The sequence below is a fragment of the Neopsephotus bourkii genome, unplaced genomic scaffold (genome assembly GCF_033783945.1).
Source record: "Neopsephotus bourkii isolate Nb327-2 ecotype Australia unplaced genomic scaffold, CSIRO-AGI_Nbou_v1 NB_741, whole genome shotgun sequence".
Lineage (NCBI taxonomy): Eukaryota > Metazoa > Chordata > Aves > Psittaciformes > Psittacidae > Neopsephotus > Neopsephotus bourkii.
The window spans coordinates 773461-796976 of NW_026901239.1; the positions used below are offsets into that span (position 1 = coordinate 773461).

At 45.8% G+C, this 23516-nt stretch overlaps 1 protein-coding gene across 6 annotated transcripts in view; it reads right to left on the bottom strand.

Moving 5' to 3' along the window:
• PCDH10 (protocadherin 10) overlaps nucleotides 1-14053 on the bottom strand; it is a 33794-nt gene extending 19741 nt beyond the window's left edge. For 5 of the 6 annotated variants that reach the window (XM_061354644.1, XM_061354640.1, XM_061354642.1 and 2 more), the window contains exons 1-3: nucleotides 10196-14052; nucleotides 8643-8701; nucleotides 7966-8072 (exon numbers count right to left, since the gene is read on the bottom strand). In XM_061354644.1, coding sequence (XP_061210628.1) covers nucleotides 7966-8072; nucleotides 8643-8701; nucleotides 10196-12799 — 2770 coding nt within the window. In that variant the 5' untranslated portion in view covers nucleotides 12800-14052. Of the gene's footprint in view, nucleotides 1-7965; nucleotides 8073-8642; nucleotides 8702-10195 lie in introns of all 6 variants that reach the window. The other variant, XM_061354639.1, reaches the window with a different exon arrangement.
• Between the last annotated feature and the right edge of the window lie 9463 nt (nucleotides 14054-23516).

Genomic DNA, 23516 nt, shown 5'->3' on the forward strand with positions numbered 1-23516 from the left:
TTTCCAGACAGAGCCTACTGATACTAAAAGCAGATCTTACAAAGTAGGAATACAGCTTTCAAGTGATCAGGATGGCTTACTTAATCGTTACATCATTCAGAGATAGTTTTCACTGCTACTGCAGCAGCCCTTACTATTGTAAAGTCATCCAAGTAAGGGGACAGAATCCTATAATAAATTACTGTAATTAATGGTACAAAAGTAGCTGTAGTCCGATGTTACATGGCTGTGGATACTATTGACAAAATAGTTAATGCTTTCCCTATATAAGCAACTGTTTGTCCCTGCCAACAGAGAACTGTTTGCTTACAAATCTTTTAAGGCTATTAAGATTTCAAATGACAAGTTATGCTTCTATTGACTACCTTCAGATCAGCTTTCCAAAAGAGTCTTTCCTGATTGTGAGTCACTAAGTTGCCGGATTATAATTGTTTTGAGAGGAATGGTGTATGAAATCATAAGCAAAGAGTAAAATAAACACCAGTGTCTCCAAGCTGATGTTCAACATTGCACCGAAAAAGCAGAACAGTAAAGAAGTATCTTTTTTTCTGGTATAAAGAGGACTGAGTGTCTTAGAATAGCTGTATGTCAAATCTGAACTAAATCTGTTACAAACATTGCATTTACAAGCATTGCATTAGAATTACAAAAAATGACACTAACATGCAGGAGAAAAAGGCAAAAATTTTGAACAGCTGTAATAAGATTCATGCAATAGCTCACCCACCAGCCAACACTGTGAAGAACTGGATTAGCTTGATCTCCAATGAGAGGATTAGTATTAAGAATTCTACCACTGTTTTGAACCATAATTTGACTTATATTAGTAATATTTATGAGGTTATCTCACACTACAAATATCAATTTCTTCAGCAAGCAAGAATCCTTCTGAGCTATCAACAAGTAATTCAATACTAAAGGCAGTTACTTAGAAAAAATATGAAGGAAGAAAAAAAAAGCTTTTCATCTCAGATTAATCTAACTTTATAATGAGTTTTTAATTTTAAATTAAGTAATACACAATGCTAGGTCCAGTTTTGATTAGAACCTTGCATTGATAATTGGCATGCAGAAGTCTGAAAATAAATTACTGATCAGTGAACTGTTGAAGAATGCAAATGTGAACTGCAGATATGATTAAGGAATCAGATGAAGATCATCAGGCAAGGCGTACAAATTATATTGTTCTAAATTCCATAGTGGTAGTAACTATCAAAGACTGAAAAGAAAGATTTAGATGTGGGGTTCCTAGAAGGAAATTAATATATAAAAATATCTGTAAAACCGTATGTGTGTGTATCTTTTGTGATGAAATGTCTGCACAAAAATATATCTTATGCAAGACAAGACACTTCATGAATCTGACCTTTTTTCATTCAGAAGATTTCAGTGAAATTTAACACAAAACGGTTATTTCAATGTTCAGACTTCCTAGCAAAGTTATATGTAAACACATATATATGTTTTCCTACTTTTAATAGGAAAATTATCACACATTTGCTAACAGCGTATCAGTGACCATATTCATTCAACATTTCACGAAAGACAGCAGGAGAAAGGAAAACTTATTGCTAAATATTAAATTATATTCTTTAGTCAGCGAGGAGGTAGATATTATAATACTACTGGGTTTAAGAAATATAATCAAAGATAGACCCTTTCTTTCCCCATCATCAACTTTTATTTCCCCTGGAAAATTACCCTCCATTTTACTATTTTGTTTTCACATCAGATGCCAAACTGCAAAATGTCTCTATCCAAATATTATTTTTCTAGTTCCCTTTTGAATACTGCTTGTCTGCTGCAGTGCACTGAATAGCATTATATAACAGTTTATTATAAAAGAGATGTTACAGCCACTATAAATCAGGATTTTGAATAAAAAAGTAATGAATGTATAAGATATAAAATGCAAGCTTACATTACAAACTTCCCCCCCCCCCCGTTGAAGGGAAGAACTTGTAAAATAAGAAAAATTATATACATATAAATCTGAATTTTAATATACACTGCTGGAACACACAGCCAGAATATAAATGCTTGTTTAGGATGGGAACACAATGTTCAAAGAAGCCTGCGCTGGGTATTGCTCGTACTTGAATCACTTGCAGTATTTCCTAAGAGTTTAAAGGATGTAGATCCAAGCCCCTCGTTTTAGTATTTTGACAGGAGAGAAATTAAGATTGGCAGTCTGAATTTGAAATCCCTGGGCACCCACGTATATTTACATTTACGTTGATATGAATGCTGGCTATGTTTCCTCCACCTGTTTCCTGCAGGTCATGGTATAGAATTCTCTGTTTCTAATTGAAAAACGTTAAAAACACCAGGCAAGGCTATTTGTTATTTTCCAAGAAGGAAGGATATACCACGGTTAACGAAGTAAGACATTCAGCACAGAACTCCTTCATACGCCAAGAATCATGTTCTCGATTTATAACAAAAAGAAATGTTCAGCAGTATAACACTTCCATCTCATCTCCCTCATAAATCTCATTATATATATGATCCCTATCATAATTGCAAATCCACATTACAGAAAAATGCTTTATATTTTTCATTTAGTTATCATATTAGACCTTGCATGCAGTTAAACTGAGATTTTAAAGGTGATTTCGAATTATGAATTTCAAATGTCCTCTGTGGATACAAATAGAAGAGTGCACTTGAAGTGCTGAAAAATGATAAGCACTGCACTGTTTCAAATACAGTAGACATATAAAAGCTCATGGCAAAGGACACTAGTTAATTCCTGTTTGCTTAAGTCTTTATTACTAGAGAGGCCAGTGGCAATATGAGCTCTCACACAACTCTTAACTTTGCAGATTTTGAAGGAAAATGAGCCCCTGCCCCTCCCTCCACTGAAATCCAAAACTAGGAAAGGAGTTAAGTATCTGATATCTGCATCTGAATTTCCTGAACATAGGTGCTTTGAATCAGATACTTGGAAGTGTTGCATTTCTGAAGCATAGTCCCAGTTCACTTCTTTTTTTCTATTATAAAAGGGGAAAATAAAAATTTCTATTTTTATTGAATTCTAATTGGTTTGAAAGACAGTTTAGGCCTCAAACCATTTTAAAATAATGCATTCTTTCTTAATTTAATTAAGGGAGAAGAGCCATATACCAAGCCTTTAGAGTAATAAATGAACATGTTCATATGTATTACTGAGTAAACAATGCAATACAAACAAAAGATACAAATTACATATACAATATATTTTCATAGTATTGTTACTGAGAAGTGTTTTTTTCTCCCACGTGTGTAATTTTTTCCATAACTTTTACCTGAAATTAAATGGCATTTGCTGTTTCTTCCATGGTACCTTTTATTAGAAAAAGCTAGCTAGATGCGAGATATGCATGTTGCAGGGAATCAGGCCTCCTTTTCAGAGCTCCATTACCAGAACAACTATTTGGTTAGTATAACTTTGAGCAAGTTACTCATTTCCCTATGATTCATGTTTTGTGTCAGTAAATAAGGATAATGATGTTAACATCCTTTGTAGAAGACTCTATCTACTGAAGAACTAGACTTTATGAAAGAGAATTATCATTCTTTCTTGCTATGTAATTGGTGTGCTGCCTTGGACAAAACTGACTTCATCTGCATGAGAACATGAATAAGGACCCAAATGTCTTCAGTATTCAGCTCTTCCAACTTCAAAACCCTATCTGGACCATTATTAAGCATGTAGCCCAAGGAAAGAAAATGAAGAGAAAAAGAAACTGCCCTTAACTTGAGCCAAAGCTCTCTTCTAAGCCATTTTCATGTTTGCTCTCACTTTACCCAAGACAGACTCTTATCCAAAGTGATCTTCAAAACTGGATTTGGCTGTCACTCTGTACAGGCTCAGAATGAATACTGGTTTTGTCTGTCCCTTTATAACTAGAATTCTTCTTCTGACTTCTCAAATTCTTCTCTGTATGAACACTGAAATATCATAGCTTTTCTCCAATAATGCATACTAACCTGCTTAGGGTTTACCTAATCTGTACTAGACAGGTGTGGGGCAATATTTCACCCTGTGTCTTCGTATTAGACCCTTATCAATTCCCTTCATAAAGTCAACTAGTGGAAGCCTGATTTTAGATCTCAGCCAATATATACTGTCCAGGGGATTATATATACATTAAAAAAAAAAAAAGCTGATGCATTTTATATTATATACATGACAGTACATACTTAGCTTCCACATCTTGAATATTCCCTCCCAAAGTGCATATCATGCCAATTCAGTGAAAAAGGTGAAGCAAAGGTAGTATTTTGAAGAAGTCTGCATGTGTGGCTTGAGAAAGCTGAGTAGCTAATGAGCAGCCGTATGAAAAATGTTGATGGCATGAGTCCACATCTTGCAGGACAGGTGTCTAATCATACAATTTAAACATACATGCACACAGACTATTAACTGGCACCCAAGCTGGCAATTTCACAAGGGAGGCCAAGAATTTAATCAACCATGGGAAATAAACTAACCTCATGCTTAGAAATCACTCCTACAGAACATGATTGAAATATAGTGTGTTAATAATAGGTAGTAGTGTTGTATTAGTTGTATTTGTTCTACAACAAATAGCAGCTTTTGTTTCAACAATTTTCAAAGAAGAGCACAAGTAATTAGACTCTGGGTTTAAGAAACACCTCCTCTGCTTGCCAAAAACGTCTTGCGCTTCTTCACTTTCAGAAAGTTGTTTTGCAAAAAGCTTAGATTCCTATTCCAGTTAATGAAATGATTACTCAGTCCATGAATATTAGGCTCTTGAGTACCCCACTACTTGCCATTCCCCGCTAAATGCAGATGACAGTACTTTTATAATTCATGGACGTTAAGGTAGGTAAGAATCTGGATAATTAGGAGGCATTCAGGTGGTACCTTAAAGGGAACAATATGAATCTCTTACATACACTCCAGCATGTTTTAAACCATGATTAAATCACTATTAAGAAAATATATTTTGTGAAGAGGTGAACTAAAATCTTATTTCAAAACACAGTAAAACATTTAATGATCCAAAGAGCAGCTTAGTTCAGAATTGTCACTAAATAATTGTGCAGGATAAATCTACAAAATGCTTACAGATTTTCATCCTGCATGTTTTCCTTCACAATTAATAACTGACTGTGACCATGACTAGTCAGCTTGGCTAGCAATGGACTACTACAGAATAGCTACTTATGTGCCACAGGACTGTTCACTACTGACAGTAACAAAAGTCATGTACAGAACAGTAAAATCATGTTTTGTAAGCAGAACATGCTGCTGATTAAAACTGGTATGGAGTGAGTTCTACTTGTCAATGTGAATTACCTACTGAATATTTTTGGATGAAAATACAATGCTTTGGAAAACAAATAGGATACTGCATGTTATCCGAAAACAGAAAAAAAACCCAAAACAAACCAAAATCCAGAACAGCCCAAACTTCTGCCATGTTATCAACCACTGTGTTTTCCTTCAGTAATTTAGAACAAATTGATCATAGAGCACCAGAACAACTGAAAAACTGGGAAGGCATTCCCTCAGATATACCCTTTAGCCATTCAAGATTAAGTAAAATTTATGCTCCTATTTTTCCCCATAAATTTCACCACCAAAAACTAATAGCAAGAGTGAAGTTTTTATATCAAAATATCTTGTCATTGCTGAGGTCAAGGGGCACAGTCTTCGTGTCACGACAGCAGGATTCAGCCCAAAACTCACAGGAAAACTATATTATATGTATGTAGAAGACTAAAGCAGTTTTTATAGATATCTGTATTTAAATACTTATCTAGAACTAGCATTTAAAAACTGCATGCAAATTATTGTCAAATCACAGCACCGATATGTTAAATTGGAAGTTCTGTGTATTTGATGTTTCAGTTCAAACAGTGACTTGTGAGTAGAGCAAACTTAGTTGTCACCTTTCATTACTTCATATGTAATCACCATGGAAAACACAGAAGTTCATAAACAGCATCAGATTCTTAAAGATTTGAGATTATTTTGAAAGTATAGATTTTTTTTCTCCTATTTTGATAAAACAGAGATGATGAAAGTGAAGTATTTACCCAGCTAAAGACTAATGCCAAGTTTGACTGTAGTTCCAGTGTTCATATCTGAGATATAGATTACTTTTAAAATGGAGAGAGAGAATAAAGAGCAGAGGCACAGCAATGAGTACTGAATGTATCTAAAAGAGAATAGCTTTCAGTTGATGTGCAACTATATGATTATATTCCCACCATCAGTCAAATCCAGCCCCTTCTGCAGATGTTTATTCTTTTCTCTCCTGTTTGGTTATTATGGTTCATTACGTTGAGGGACTAAGCTGATTGAAATGTTCATTGAGATGACTGCTGCAGTAAAATGTGTAAAGGAAAAAAAAAAAAAAAAAGGAATGCAGGGAGGGCAGCAGAAGAGGGAGCTTTTTATAACTCAGTAGCACTGATTGCTGCATCAGAAACAGTGCAAAAGAAAGTGTGGGGGGAGTCTTAAATACACAGCTTTTTAAAACAACAATAAATCATACGCCATATATAGGCCAAAAATGAAAGAAGCTCTGTGTTCGGATGTAAACTTCTGGCAAGACCTGGTTTGTTGTCAGGTTCCCAGACACAAAATAGACACTCTGTTCACTTAGCATGAAGCTCTGCAAGAAGCAGGGAGCTCCGGAGACTCTTGGCTCTTCTCAAGTCTCATTAGGTCTGCATATTAATGACTTGAAGCAATATAAAGGGGCCCTCTTCCCCTGGTGCTTGTGTTTCCCATCGTTAAGGGCACAGTGACTACAGCAGCAAGGAACACAGAATCATAGAATAGTTAGGGTTGGAAAGGACCTTAAGATCATCAAGTTCCAACCCCCCTGACATGGGCAGGAGCACCTCACACTAAACCATGTCACCAAAACTCTTTTCAAAAAAAATAAATAGGGGAGGTTAACAGAGCACGCGGGTCCCTTGCCCTGGTGTCTTCTAAGATGGGGGGCAGGGGAAAAAACTTACGACTGGAAAGACTCTGGCAGTACTTCATATGACACACTTGTAGCAGATCCTTAGACATGATACAGCACAGAAGGGAAAATAAATCACTGTATTGAATTAAGACACACCAGACCGTTGGAGATTGTGATAGGGAAGAAAGCACAAGTATTGGTGGCTAAAATGCAGTGTGAGGGTGAGAATGAATTCTAATGCATAGGCTCTAAACAAACATTCCTTTCAGACAAAAGCTGACAGTATGAGAGCAAAGACAGAAAGCTGTACACATGGAGATAACACAGCAATGTATATATTTTCTAGGTGAATTGAATCACAGTCTTTTAAATCACTTAATCACTTATTTCCTTTCTCAGGACTGAGAGAGATGTACTTAGGAATACCTTGGCCTTATTAACATAGAAATCACTTACACTATATGGCGCCTCAATTTGAATTAAAAAACAATCCTCAAAAAATGCTACAGTATTACACATTCAGAGCACCCAATGTGTCTCCACTGATCCCCAGCAAAAATCCTCTCAGTCTGGCTGTCATTCAGTCCCTGGGTTCATTCTTTCCCTTGGGAACTCCCCCTGCCCTTCACACTACCATGCCAGCTGAAGTGCCTACTAAACAAAATTGCCTAGTGCTTTGAAATTCTGCAAGGCTGCCGATGGAAAAACTGCATTACAAAAGGTAGCAACAACTTTGTTTCAATGTGCAGGAAGATTTGCTACAGCAAATGATGCAGAATAATACACTAACCCCACCTTTCCCCTCCTCCCCCCAGATGAGGAAAATAAACTCTGCCCCATGAATAAAAGGGGTTGAAAATCATCTCCTTGCCCAGGTAGGCGTAGTAGCAAGCTGACTTAAACCCAGCCTCCCATACAATATGATCACATTATTTATGCCACTCTTGTATTATATTCCTATAAATAACTGTTCCTTTTTCTAGGGTCTCTACCTAGAGAGCTACTATTTCCATTCTCTTTTCAGACTTACCAGAGGATTGACCTCGATTAGTAGCATCATGATCACTGTCTCCTTGCTCACTGTCTCCATGACCACTGTCCTTAGAGCTTACTATGTCTGCTTCCTGGAATGCAGAACTAGACACAGAAACATCCTCACATTACAATCATGAAAGAGGAACTCATAAAACATTCTTCTGCCATCACATGGCCAAACACGGTGCTGCATTCACCCACTCGTGCGTGATGCACTCCTGTTGCAGAGGTGCTCTGCCCACCATTAACAAAACTGGCATTTTCAGACCTCAGCAGGTTAGCTGAAATGGACACTAAATGTTATCACTCTGCCCGATTTTCATGTAATCGGTATAAAGAATTTGGCAGCTTTTACTTAAGCTGGATAGCTCCACTTTACCTCAAGGAAGCCCAATGTTTTCTGGAAGACCATACAGAACCATTCTGAAGTATTTAAAGCACATTTTAGACTGATAAAATATGAGATTTTGTTCTCTTTTCAGCTGGTTTTGAAACCAGTTCAGAAAAGCTGTAATTCAAACTCCTTTATTTGATAGTGTTTTATTTAGTACAACTACACGACCGATTTCCCATGGCTTTACTGGTATTTTACATCTGCAGTAAACACAATTCTGCACCCTATTCAGACTTGCTAAAGCATGCACAAGGAAAACAAGGCTAAGGGGATCATACCTGTTTACTCGTCGGGGTCTGTCAACTAGATAACTGAGCTCAGCACGCTGATGTTTTGTCTAGAAAAAGAAAATATTGGGAAGTATTTTAATTCTTTGATATTTCTATAACCAACCTCAGAAAATATACCAGAGAGCCTCACCATATTCACTATAAATGGTAATGTTTAGCTGTGAGTAGGCCTACACAAGCTGTTTCTAGGATGTTAAGGGGGTGAAAAACAGCTCTTACTCGCACAGATGGGAAGGCATGAAGGATTTTTTCCTGAGCTTTTCTGGGGTGAGATTCTGACACGTTTTCTCACGGCGCATGTTGTCAAGCAACACAAGGACTCCCACAAAACCCAGCAGAACTATTTCTAGAGTTGTGTACTACTTAGTCTGAGAGAAAACTTACTGTAATCTAGTTTTCAGCCTGGTTTTAATTCCCAGTGTATAAAAATAGAGGGAGACAGTACAGTTACTGTGCCCTGAGGAAGAAAAAACTTTGACATACCCCCAAGCCCTTAAAAAGGCAACAGAAGACAAGAATTTCATAAGTATTTTGAGGAAAGGTCAATCTTACAAGCCAATATTAGGAATTTTACTGCAAAACTTAATGCTTTAAAAATGTCACTCAAACCACTTTGCCAGGCTGGGCCACTATTCATGTTTCGGTATTCATGTTGAGAGGGAATGTGTTGTTTTCAGTAGTGCACAGGCAGAGAGGTACTGAGAGCTTGTATGAGCTAATCCAGTAGAAAATTATTAGCAGGGTAATATTATGGCATGGCATATGCTTTGATAGAAATTTTCTACACACAAAGTAACACAATGCAGGCAACATGTTTAACGGGAGGGGACGTTAAGTCTCTGCATATAATTTCACGGAAACTCTTGATGCTTTCCTTTGTGAACTCAGCTTTGGGTTATAAAGAGCTGTTCAGATAGAGGAAAGAAAAGTCAATTAGTAAGCCCTAATCCACAAATTAATTAAAGTTGCTGCTAACTGTAGAGATTGTCACAGTCCCAGAGGGGGGTTCCCCCAAAGCCTTAATCGCACATCCAAAGATTTCAAGAAGAAAAAAAAAGAAAGACACAGGTTTAAAGTGTTGCTTCAGAAACCCCTGTGATTATGCCTCTGAGCACACACCCCCACCCCCCCCGACCCAACCCAGAGGCTACCCCTTTGCAGCTAACGGTCCCGGAGGACCCCTGTCCCCCCACCCTACGCTGCCCGGCCGGGGCCAGCTCCCTTCACACCCACCGGGGCGGGGGGACGTGCTTGGCTGCAGCGGTACCAGAGCCAGAGGGAGAAGGAACCATGGGCGGGGGGGCCGCACTCCCCTCTCCTGCCGCTGCAGCCTCCCAAGTGTCAGATGCAGAAGAGTGGCGGCAGAATGGACTAAAGGGGGAAAAAGAAGGACGAGGCGGGAATCAAAGCGCAGGGAGAGGGGGAACGGGAGCTCCGAGAAACCGACACGGGCCTGGGGGAAAGCCAGCGGTGCAGCGGCGGGGCACGGCCCGCGCGGAGGTGGGTGGCTGAGTGGAAGCGGGGGCACGGCCCGGCCTTACCTCGCTGGACAAGATGCTGCCGTTGGAGATGATGTCGGGCTGCTGGTCGGCATAGCCGGTGACGATTGCCCCGCAGGGGTTGTGCTCGGTGTCGGTGCTGCGGGAGGGGCTGCAAGGCTTGAGGAACATCAGGTCGGTCTTGGCGGACTCGGGGGTGAGGCAAACCTGGTAGCAGTAGTTCTGGTTGTGGTGATGGGATCCGAAGCTCCCCGACTCCTCCACCGGCACCTGCGCCGGGTTGCTGGGCACGTTGGAGCTCTGCACCAGCATGATGTCCGACTTGCTGAGCTTCTTCTTGCGGGCCCGCGCCTGCCGGCTGCAGCAAGGGCAGCAGCAGCAGCAGCCCAGGCAGCAGTCGCTGGCCAGACAGGTGTAGATGTTGAGCTTCTTCTCCTTCTGGCAGCGCACTGCCAACACGATCATGGCCAGCAGGAAGATGAAGGAGACGGAGCCCAGGGCTATGATGAGGATAAGGGTGAGGTCGAGTGAGCTGTCCCCCCCAGAGCGGCTGGGGCGATGCTCGCCGGACCCGCCGCCGCCGCCCACCGCGCCCGCTCCCGCTCCCGGGCCCAGGCCGCCACCGCCGCTGGGCCGCTCGGCCGCGCCGTCCACCAGCACCACCTGTATGGCGGCAGTGGAGGAGAGCGGCGGCTGCCCGTGGTCGCGCACCTCGATGACCAGCTCGTAGGGGCGCTGGGGGTCACGCTTGGCCGGCACCCTGCGCGCCGTCCGCAGCTCCCCGGTGCGCCAGTCCATGCGGAAGAGGCTGGCCTCATTGCCCCGCACTATGCTGTAGGTGAGGCGGGCGTTCTCCCCGTCGTCGGCGTCCACCGCTGTCACCCGGCTTACCAGGTAGCCCGGCTCAGCTCCGCGGGGCAGCGCCTCCCGCGCCGGGGTGCCGTTCCGGCCGGGCAGGGGGCTGACAATGGCGGGAGCGTTGTCATTCTGGTCCACCACAATGATGTTGACGGTGGCGTTGCCGGCCAGAGGCTGAGGCTCCTCACCGGCGTCGCGGGCCTCCACCTGAAAGCTGAACTCCTTGAGCTGCTCGTAGTCGAAGGAGCGGAGGGCGTAGAGAAAGCCGTTCTCGGAGTTGATGGAAACGTAGGTGAAGACGGACATGCCCTGGATCTGACTCTCCAGGATGGAGTAGGCGAGTTGGGCGTTGGCGCCCTGGTCCCGGTCGGTGGCGCTGACGGCGTAAATGTAGGCGCCGGGCACGTTGTTCTCGCTCACGTAGACCTGATAGACGGGCTGGCTGAAGCGCGGCGCGTTGTCGTTCACGTCGCTCACCCGCACCTGAATGGATTTGCTGGTGCTCAGCGGCGGCTCGCCACGGTCCCTGGCCACCACGGTGAGGGTGTAGGCGTCGCCGCCCGGCTGCTCGCGGTCCAGCGGCCCCTCGGTGACGATGGTGTAGTAGTTCTTGAAGGAGCTCTTGAGGCGGAAGGGAGCATCGCCCTGCAGTAGCTCGCACTGCACTTGCCCATTCTCCTCCGAGTCGCGGTCCGAGACGCTGAAGAGAGCCACCACGGTGCCCGGCGCCGCCGCCTCGCTCACCGCCTCTTTGACGGTGGAGAAGCTGATTTCGGGCGCGTTGTCGTTGGCGTCCAGAACCCTCACCAGCACCTTGCAGTGCGCCGGGACGGCGTTGGGCCCCAGGTCTTTGGCTTGCACGTACACCTGGTACACGCTGCTCTCCTCGTAGTCCAGCTCGCCGCTCACCTCCAGCCGCCCTGTGCGCGGCGCGATGCCGAAGAGCTCCCGGGCGCGGGCCGAGATGTGGCTGCTGAAGGAGTAGATCACCTCGCCATTCTGACCCTCGTCGGGGTCAGTGGCGTTGAGCTGAAGCACCAGGGTGCCCGGCGGCGAGTTCTCCGGCAGCGACACGGTGTAAACGGGCTGCTCAAAGGCGGGGACGTTGTCGTTGGAGTCTAGCACCCTGATGGTGAGCAGGGCGGTGCCGGTGCGCTGCTGGGGCTGCCCGCCGTCCACCGCTGTCAGCACGTAGCGGTGCACTGCTTGCTGCTCCCGGTCCAGGGGCTTGTCCAGCACCAGCTCGGCGAAGCGGTTGCCGTCTCCCTGCGTCTGCACGTCTAGGGAGAAGTAGCTGTTGGGGGTGATCTCGTAGGTGCGCAGCGAGTTGGTGCCCACGTCGGGGTCGAAGGCGCTCTCCAGCGGGAAGCGGGTGCCCGGCGTGGCGCTTTCCGAGATCTCCACGGTGAGGTCGGGCTCCGGGAAGGAGGGAGGATTATCGTTGATGTCCAGCACCTCGATCTCCACCCGGAACAGCTCGAGGGGGTTCTCCAGGAAGACCTCCAGATGCAGCAGGCAGGAGGGGCTCTGTTTGCAGATCTGCTCCCGGTCTATCTTCTCATTCACGTAGAGCACCCCAGTCTCCAGGTTGAGCTCCAGGTAAGGGCTGCGGGAGTTGGGCGCCGTCTGAAAGCGGCGAGCCGAAAGTTTTGTAATGTCCAAGCCCAGATCCTCGGCGATATTCCCCACGAACGTGCCATGCTCCTGTTCTTCCTGCACCGTGTAATGGAGCTGGCAAAGGGCCCCCTCCACCATCCAGAGCAAGGCAAAGAGGAATAGCACAATCATCTCCAAACGGGGAAAGAGATACCCCCTCCCCAACACCACCTCTTCCTCTTTTTCCAAAAGCCACCACCACCTCCTCCTCCGAAAATACACACTACAGCGTGTGTACCTCTGCGTGTCTAGCTGTGTGTGTGTGTGTGTGTGTGTGTGTGTGTGTATGTGTGTGTGTCCGCGCCTGCGAGCGTGTGGAGAGAGAGGGATCAGGGGAGGAGGAAGGAAAGGGAGGGGGGAAGTGGTTGATTTAGAGGGGGGGGGGTGCTCGATATTATTTCTTCTGATTCATGTTAGGATTTTTTTTCTCCCCCATCTCCCTTCTTTTTTGTTACGAGTATTATTGTTTCACACGCTGACCCAATGAAGAAAACAGGCGTCCCCACTTCATCTGTGATCTTCGAAATAAACGGACAACTAGTAATAGCTATTAGCTGGATGGATCTAGAGATACACAGTAGCCCGCTTTTATTTATTCCGAGAGTCTTGGCACTGCACCGCGGCAGCAGCAGCGGCGGAGGCAGCAGCAGCAAATCCCAAGGAGCAAATTGTTATATTTCAAGATTGTCCTCGGTTTGTCTTCCTGGTGGGAGCCGGAGGGGTAGGTGCTGCTGGAGGAGCCGGCGGACATGCCCTCTTCAGATGCAAGGAAAAGGCAGAAACCCGCGAAATTAAAAAAAAAAAAAAAAAAAAATTATAACCCCCAAAAAGATTTCATATCAAAAAAAGGCAGAGCGCAGCTTTGCTACCCAAAACTTTCATTCCCCGATTTCTCAGGGCTTTCCTCTTTTTTTATTTAAAGATTTTAACTGTTTCTCTCTTCTATTAATAGTCTTTCATTTTCTTCTTTTATTGTTATGTTCAGCATCACTGCTTTTTATGGACGTGCTGATGAGTTTTTTTTCCTCTCTTGCTGCTTTTGCGTCTAGCCCCTCTCTCTGTGTCTGTCTTTCTGCTTGCTGCTGCTGCTGCTGCCGCCGCCGCCGCCGCCGCTCGCCTCCCGTCCCGGCTCCGGTCCCAGCCCCTGCTCAGGCTCCAGCTCCTCTGATCTCTGCCGACAGTTTCTGAGCCGGTAGCGCTCGGCTTTTCTGTTTTTGCGCAGCGATCGGCTCCTGCCAACCAATCAGCCGGCAGCAACGCCCCCGGGGGCGGAACCCTATTGGCCGCGGAGCACGTCGAGTATATTGCGTCAGAGATAGGAGAGCGGGGAGCGCGCAGGCAGGCAAGACGGGCAAGGCGAGCAAGGCAGGCAGGCAGGCAGGGAGGCAGGGAGGCAGGCAGAGCGACACTAACCCTGCAGCTCCCGAGGCTCTTTCCGCCTCTCTTCCCTCCTCCACGAACGTTCGTTCTCCCACCACAGCCGCTGGGCAGGGAGATCACCGCACGTCGTCAGCGCAGACACGGGTAATTGTTAACAGCCCTCTCCTTGGAGAGGGAATTTCCACCAGCTTCTAACTTTCCTACCCCAGGTCGGGCGCTGTAACGTTTTTAGAGCATAAACAACAAGGGGAAACATGAGATTATTTACATACACCCGCAGCGGGCCGCCTTAGCTCATTAGTCAGTGGAGAAAGTGCAACTTTCTGTCAGTGCAGTGTTTCCAGCTCCAGCCAAATTAAGTATCATAAACCTGCGCCGAGTTTTTTTCCCCGTGATTTACCCTTCGGAACTTCCACGAACGTCACGGAAGAGGGAGGCCTGGCATGTCATATATTCTGTCACCGGGTGCCGCAAGTGCGGCGGGGCCGGGCAGGGAGCCTTCGCGGGGGCTCACGGCCCCTGGCCTGGTGGTTTTCCAGTGTTGGTGCTCACTGTACACCCGCTTTCCCCGCTGCCGAAGCTGTTAACGCCGGTAGACGCTCCGAACCTACACCGAGGGCTTTGGGCTCGCGGCGCCCGCGGATGTCAGTAACCCGCGCCGGCTCCCTTCCCGCCCAGCTCTGCTTCCTCTTAAGACAGTGAGGAGGCAGCTCCGTGCTAAATAAAGTCCATCTACCAATGGTGTCTATCGCACGTCAGGTGCTCGACTGACACGTTTGTGATCGATGCCTTTGGCTGCGAAGCCGCACTGGCACTGCGGAGAGCGTCGCACCCTGGGTGTGGGGGGGGGGGGGATCAAGGCAGGAGTTCGCGGGTGGAGCCCAAACATCTGCCAGTGCTCGGGGGTGGCGGGGTGGGGGGCCTGCCCATGGGCCCTGCACAGCTGAGAAGTCCTAAACTTCACAAAATAAAGTAACATTTAAAAGGATTAAATACTCATATTTTCACAAAAAAAGTTATTTTATTGTTGATGAAGAGAAACATAAAGCAGGTAGTAGCAGCTGCTGCTCTGACCCCATCTCTAATCCCTCGGCAGGCACCGGCTCCCTTCCACACGTATCAATGAACTGTACGCTCGGATGCGTTCTCCTTCCCGGAAACGCAGCTCTTCGCATTCCCGAACTTGTGCGTGTCGCACGCCTGTCACCGCGCTCCCACCCCTGTCAACGCGCTCCCGATCTCGGGAAGGGGAGCTCGGGGCCACCCGCGGCGAGGGCACAAGCAAGCTCACGCCACTGCGCCCACACCGACCTCGGCGTCACGCCAAGGGCCAGCAGTTCGTGGAAGTGCCCCCGCGAAGCGGGTCACGGCGCACCGGGCGCACAGCCCCTGGGGCACAGCAGCGCTGCTCAGCTACCGGCCTGCACGGAGACGCGAGAGCTCCAGGCGCGGGCTCAGCGGACCAGGCGTCCGGCCCTGCGGCTGCTACGAGCTCTCTACTGCCAGCCCCGCCCCCCGCCAGCGGCCGCAATCGCGAGCGGCGGGCACCCCCCAGCGGCGGCAGCGGCACACTGCGCCCGGGCAGCAGTACCGGCTCCCCTCCGCCGGCCCCGGGCCCCCGTCTCCTGCCGCCGGCATCCGCGGGCGCTTCCCACCGCCCGCAGCTCTCCTGTTACCGCGCTCACGCCCGCCAGCGGCTACGCGGTTTACGAAGCTTGGCCTAGCCGTACCGGGTGCTGCCGCGCCGCGGGAGTGTGACAGCGGCAGGACAGCGGCAACCGTGCCTGTGCCCGGGGGTGCCGCCGGTGTTGCCCGCCGCCGCGGCAGGCAGGGAAATACCCCATTGGTACACCGTCTTGCCCAGCGCTTATAGAGGGGCAAGGCAGCGCCGCGGGGCGACTCCGGTGAGGGCTTCCCAATAAAACGGATTCCGTCACGAAAAGCCTGGCCGTCGCTATCCAGTGGATGCGTAAGGAAGCCGGGTGTGCTTCCCCCGCACCAGACTCAGACACGGCCCCCCGAGTTCGTGCCTTTCTTGCTCGTCGGTACAAGGGGCTGGTGCGTTCGAGACACGGCCGCCTCCAGCGATTTGCCTTGGCCCGAAGCAGCCCATCTCTAAACCCTCCCCGCTGCCGGAGCTCCGACAGCGGCGACGTCTGTCCACTTCGAGGAAAGCGGTCAGCTCGGGCGCGACCAGCCGAGCCCGGGGGACCTTGGCAGAAGAGGGGCCCCTGCCCGCCCGCTTGGGGCCGAACCCCTTTTCCCCACCGGGGGGGAGGGGGGGGGAACCGGAGGTAAGCGGGAGGCGGGGGTCCGGGCTGCTGGCGCGGCACATCCACCAACCCCCATTCCACCCCGCGGAGGCGGCGTCGGGGCGATCTCCACGCAGCGCTTCTCAGTTCCGAGGGCAATAACCACGCGGGGCCATACATATATAGAAATATATGTAGGTGCAGGGGAGCCGCCTCCCTCCTCCTTCCCTCCCTCCTCGCGAGGGCAGCCACAGCGGTGAGACACCCCCCCCCGGCTCCGCTCCCCTCCATTTTGCGACTGGAGCGGTGGGCTCCGCAGAGCGGCGGAGCTCTGAGGCAGCCCTCTAAAGCGGAATGACAAATGGCACTTCGGCGGTGCATGAACGAGAAAATGATTTATGGATTTTCACGACGGCCTGAGCAAATGAAGGCGACATGAATTATACATCCTAATGTGCAGTATATCATTTTCTAATAACACTGTTTTAGTTCTAATGCCATACGCTGCTCTCTTCAATAGGGGGTATTGATTAAATAAAACAAAATCCGAGGGCTGTCTTTAGGTTGGATGTGTATCTTCTGCAGGCACCAGCTGAGGTTTATATATTTACCTCTTACTAAAGCAGAGGGCTGTCACCAGACCCCTGACACCACAGCACTTAGTTTTTCCATCTGTCATCATTTAATTTGGCAGTTACTTTGCCAAATGAAGACTAATCTTTCATATTGCTGCATTTTGCTCCATACTGTGATTTACAAATGTAAATAGATGACATCAGCTTTGTAAAGCCACTGCGCTGCTGGGGATAGCACCTGGGTAAGTCAAACCTTTCCTCCCTGCCAAAATCCTCACGCGCCTCTTTGGCACCCCAAGTGCAAAGGAGCATTTTCTAGTAAGGAAAACGTATGGTAAATAATACTCTTGCTCAAACAGAACTACCCGAGCATCTCCATTTACCAAATTTCACGGATTAAAGATAAAAAACTCTGTGTGTCACTGGCACATGCTGGGAGCAGGAATCAGCATGACAAACTGAGTACATGTGCATAAGGGGAGGAAAAGCTCTTGGCTAGGGAGGGGGCTTCACCCCCAGTTCAGCCTGCATTAGTGTCCCAACGCCAGTCTCCTGCTCCCACAACCATGTTCTTTTGCCTTTCATCACATAATAGCGATGAAGTCACAGTGACATAAATTGTGAACATCCCCAATTACTTCAGTAGTTCCTAGTCTGAAATATCACTTGTCCTTAAGAACGACAAACAGGTCCAGGCCTTTCTTGAAACAGTATAAAACAGAAATGGGGAAGGTGGAGATAAAGGATTTATGCATTCATTTGTGGGGAGGGGGAGTTTAAACCAGCGATTGCTGGGGAAGAGGTGAGGAAATGCTTAATTTCTCATTACCGAAGTGTAGCATTTTCATTGTTCAGACAGAAAAGGAGTCACACAAGTAAGAAAATGACTAAATGCTGAGGCCTGGATTAAGCAATCTCTTTTCTAACTCTGATTTGGGTGTAGAAAGCTAATCCCCATTGTTTAGTTGAGCCACCAAAACGATCTTTTGGTTCTATTTTAGGTATCAGTATTGGTTTTAGGCTGAGGAACATCACGGCCTCTGTACTGTCTGGATGTTAAAAACAAATTGAAAATTGGACACCACCACCCCACCCTCCTCCCCACCCCCCGCCACCAAATCTCCTGGATTATCATTACTTGTTTTAATTTTAATTATGTAGGTTTAAAACTGCCCCAACAAAACCCACCCAGGTTCTCCTTCAAGGGAATTAGTAACAGCTCTTAGTGCTGGAAAGATTACTGGAATCAGTGCTGTGTTTAGGATTGTAAATAAGAAGGGAAAGATGTCACCACTGCTTTGCCAACAGTAAAATGTGTATGTTTTACTGACTCCTGTAGGATGAAAATCCCGCTTCAAACAGAGGTCAACACAGAACAATTCCAGAAATTAACTAAGAGGCCTGATTAAAGTTATTTGTATCAGAGAGAAAGGTTCACTGCCACCACTGCCTCAATGGATTTCTCCCTTAATTGCCAATGAGGAGACAAAACAGGAAGGCTAGACAATTTGGCTAATCAATAAGAAAGAAGCCTGCCTTCATCTTAGCCTGAGGAGCACTCTTTGGGTCAAATCAATGTAGCAGCCACCAAAGTTCTTGCGGAGATCACAGGTGATTAAGACATCTTCTGATGGCTTTTAAACAACACTGGAGCCAAGCATCTGCCTCGAGGTTGCAAATGTAAGCAGAGCTGGAGAGATGATGTTAATCATCATCCTCATGCTTCTGGGAGTACTCCTGGTGATAAAAACAACTCGTTGTATTTATGACCTTAGACAGCTGTTTTAATAAATGAAGATGAAGTATTACTTCATTACATGCTCTGTGCTATGCTAGTGATCAGATGTGATGGAGCCTCTCCAGAAGATGCCAGGAGTCTTTCTGAATAAGAATTGCTGTGGATGCACCACAGACCAAAGCAGAATTATAGTGGATGCATCCTATAGTGGTTTCTGTGGGACCTCTCTGCCTCCTTTCCCTTGCTCCCCCAAATTCATGCAGATTTCAGGGAGACCATTCACGCAGCAAGAGGCTGTTCAGTCAAAACACCAGATTAGTGCAGTCCATTGCTATTATCCCACCTTCTTCAGCTCTCAGCGGCTATCATAATGTCTATTAAAAAAAAAAAAAAGTAATCCTAGCCTGTTTTAATGACTTGTGGTTTTAGCTGATTTAAGTCTGTATTGAAATAATTATAGGAAAAATCTATTGTTTCCACAGTTAAGCTGTCATCATTTTCTAGCAGTCAGGCCTTTTTACAGTGTCCAGATCAGACCAGACAAGGTCCGGGTCAGTTCAAAACACTTATTTCTGTATGCATGGCTTTACACTAACTAACATACACTGGGCCCAATTCCTATAAGTTTGCCTCATGTCTCATTATTTTCAGTCTATTAATTAGGCAACCCTGAACTTCACACTTATTGTAGTGCTGCAGATGCATTGTAGACGAACCAAAATGACCTTACACAAGGTGATCAGTTAAAAAATACATATTCCTTTTAATTTATCAGTTTACTTGCAGACGAGGGATGACAACTGTATCTAACTTACCTTACAGGAGATGTTTCTTGACAAAATACTTTTCAATAAGACCAATTTCTTACCATCTAACTAGAATATTCAGAAAGATAGTTTATTCCATAGTTAGAAACCTAGTATTTCATCAGCTGAGAGGCAAAATAGTGTAACATTTATCAATACAGGCATAACCCAACCACTATTTTCTGTATACATTTTTTTATGATATGGCTCAATCAGCTGCACCTATTTCTTTGAACTTGATCAAAATACGGTTGACCTGTATCTGAATCCAACAGATGCTGCTAAGCTTGAATGATTACTAGAGCAAATGAGGACAAAACTGCAGTGGAAAACTCCAGTTCCTTGAGACTCTGTTAATCTTCTTATTATACACTCAAAGCCATAGGTAGATGTAGTTGCTCACTATAAAGAAAATTGCTCTGCTGGTTTTCTTTTCAACAGCAAGTTCAAGCCTTAAACTAAAGCATAGCTGTTTTTGAGGTTCAGCTTGAAAGCAATAGTTAAGAATATAAAACTTTCATTCTGAGCCTTACAATACTGTATGTGTAATGCTTGGTAGAATAAATACCACAACCCCCCTGGACTGTTTGACCAGAAGAGTTTTCATTCTTGGGCCTCAGTGTTTCATGTATATATAATCTCCAGCATAACTCTATGATCTGAGTCATCATACCAACTACGCAGCTGATAACAATAGCACCAACTAGTGAGGGAAGGGAGAAATATGGGAGAAATGATGTTATAATTATGTAGTCACTTGGGAAGAGAGCACACATCTGTATTTTTATACCTGTTTAGGTGGACCTACTTAGACTACCAATAGCTAAGACTGCTTTTTTACCTATTTGAGTCTTCACATGGTAAGACCCTACACTCAGGTATTGCTTTTTCTCCTCAGATAACATCCGGATAGCATCAGCTTTCTCATAGTGTTACCCACCTCAATTTGAGAACTGAGAAAGTTCCAGCTGGAAAGCAGTTTAGTAATTTATAAGGCAATAATTGAGGAAAACACTTTTTTTTTTTTTTTTTTTGTGTGTGTGTGTGTCTATACTAAAAATATTACAACATTCAATTCAGAAATTTTACCACCTCCACATTTTGGAAGAGTGACTTTAGCAGGTGGAGGTCTCAAAAGTGCTTTTTGCCAGTCTCAGGAAGATATACCCAAGTGATAAGTCCTTGAAAAGCTTCAGCTTCCGCAGTCCTAGAAATTTATAAGTTGGTTGGTCCTTGAAAAATCTGTACTAGATGCCTCCTCTCACAACTCCTGCTTAGTGGCTGGACTGCATGACAGAAACTGCAAGTTCATATGTTCCACACAATTGCTGTGGAGGATGAACACCATTTTTCTCAGAATAATTATTTCCAGAGCACTGCAAGCTCCTCTGTAGACCTGGATATAGATCTGAAGCATGTGTACACTTATCATCCATACACTTACTACTCCCACCAGTGGCAGGGAAGTAGGAGAAAGTAAAAAAAAAGCATACATATAGAAAAAACATGGAACAGCAGAAAAAGGAGGTCAGAAGTACTAGAGCATGGAGAAATGACTATAAAAGTATAAGTGCAGCAAAACAAGAAGAGAAAAACATTGAAAGAGTGTTTAGACTTAAAAGCGGAAACAATCAGGTTATGAGCACAAAGCTAAATATCCTACAGATCTTTCAGCAGCTTCTTAAGGTCCTGCAGCCTAACAACAATCAAGCTGGAGTCCCCCTTTCCCTTTTATCAGCAGGATTTACATATGCACATGGACAAGCTCACAACTACTAGTTAATTAAGTGAAGTAGGAGGTAGTCTGTTCTACAGATCTCAATGGTCCACATTCTATTCATATGCAGGTTGGGCCTGCTGTTGCTACAATTACAGTTTTTCAATTAAGAAATCAAACCACAGGACTGTCTCACAACAAAAGTCTGTGCTAAACTCGGGGCCCAGGGGGCTGTGAGGGCCCCGAAGCCACTGCCTCACGCAGCTGCAAGGTTGCTCTGCTCAGCATGATCTTGCAGCTATGGGGGACAGGGATGGTATGCCTCACTCAGCAGAACTTGGGAAAAGTTATTAACAAAGTATGCAGGTTGCATAATCAGACTTAAGAAACACATTTGATTTCAAACTTACTTATGATCATGCTTCTAATAAGCCTGTGTGTTGTGGTGGTCTGTTACTAAAAGGTCACTCTGTGCTCCCCATCAGTCCCACAGTTTATTCCTTGGAATGAGGGACTTGAATGGTACCAGATTTTTATTCTGGGGCAAGATCTTTTCCATGAAAGCTCTTGTTGTTTGATCAGGGTACGCATTGAGCAGCTCTGCTCATGTGGAAACAGCTGGTTAGTACCTGCAGGACTTCTGCTAGAGCATGCAATGCATGAGGAAGGAAAGATCTTGTAGACAAATGTATTGAATACTATATGCTATTGTGTGTTAACATATGTAACATATGCCCCAGCATTTTTGCTTTAAGAAGGGCTATGACAGTACTGCTGAATGTATTTTGACATGAATGGGTGAATACTTGCAAATCAATTGAGCATGATGAGGAGAAATCCGGAGGTGATTACAGTTGTATAGGAATTGGAGGGCTGGCACAATACGCAATAAAGAAGTCTGCAGCCACATGTGTCTGTCTTCTAACATGCTCACAACAAGCTGCTGAATCACACCTGCTTCTTTTAATACCAGCGTTTTCTCATTTTTCAGGCTTTACTATGCAAATCTTTTTGAAGTAATGCATGCATCTACAATCATATACATACGCTTATATGTAATTACATGAACCTTGATGTAGAGCTTGGAAAGAAATGACAGTACTGCAAGATGTGCGTGGGCAGGAGGAGAGGGGAATGCAGCTGCAATCGAGTTCAGCAGGAGCAACAGCCAATACAAACCTGATCCTGCCTCTATGAAGGGACAACGTCTTTTAATTCAACACATTTGCAAGCTCTCGGGAGAGCTGATCAACTCTGCAGCTTGAGACAGTGAAACGTTACCCCCATGGCAGGCAGGGTCATGCTGCCGTGGTGGAGCTCAGCACAGCAGCTGGATGGCCTTGGTGGCTGCTCTTCCCAGCTGCCAAGTACCAGTGCAGGGCCCCTCTGTGCAGGGAGACAGAACATCCTTTCTGCAGCAGCAGCCTTTCTGCACCCCTGCTGCGCTTGGTGCTCCCAGAAGGCTGTCAGCTGCAGCAGCTGCTGCTTCCAAGGGATGGTCCGGCAGATCCTGCATCTGGGGGAGGCAGCAGCTGGACTGCAGGAAAAGCGATGTAGTGCAAAAAGAGGAGCCATGCTTTTCACAGGTGGAAGTAGCAATGCAGCGTGCTGTTGCATAGTAATCTGCCCTGCTGTGTGGTCACAAGTGGAGTGTCTCTGTCCTGAAGGCAGAGAGCTGATTTAGAGAAGTGATCAGCTCAGTGAGGAAAAATATAACACTGGCTCTGATAACTCTATGTGAACTAAGCTTGCAAGTAAAGAGATTTGCAGGAAAAGGAGGGAGAAGGAAGAGAAGGCAGGAAGGACTCAAGTTGTGGGAGGTGTAAAATGTAAGAATGAGCCATGTAAATGTGATTTAGGGCAGAGTGGGAAGATGATAGAAATCTTGTAGGAAGGCTTGGATTTTCTTAGCTTTGAAAAGCATTTGAGAGCTTGCTGGCTTTCAGTGATTCTTACAGATTTCCCTGTAATTGGGGGAAATTTGGTGAAAGGGGATTGTTGCTCCCTTAAAAGGCAGCGTCAAGAGCAGAGTGGGAATATTTTGGAACTTCTCCCTATTACTGGTTGTGGCCTACTATTGGCTTTAACTGGGAAAGCCTCTTCTGGAAGAATGTTAGGAATTTTTCTGCAGCTCTCCCATACTGCTGCAATGTTGGGCAGTAGGGATCTGGAGAGCACTTGTGTCCCCCAGTTTCCATGACTCAGTAGCTTCTAACAATCTGGAGGTGACCAGGAAACTAGTCCATAAAGTTCAATTTGCTGGAAAGAAATGAGACATACTTTTGACCCTTTGCCTTATTTTGCTCAGCACAGAAAGGACCAAGAGCACAATTAGGAAGGAAGAAATAGCCTTTATGGCATTACCAAAGTGCAAATAAATA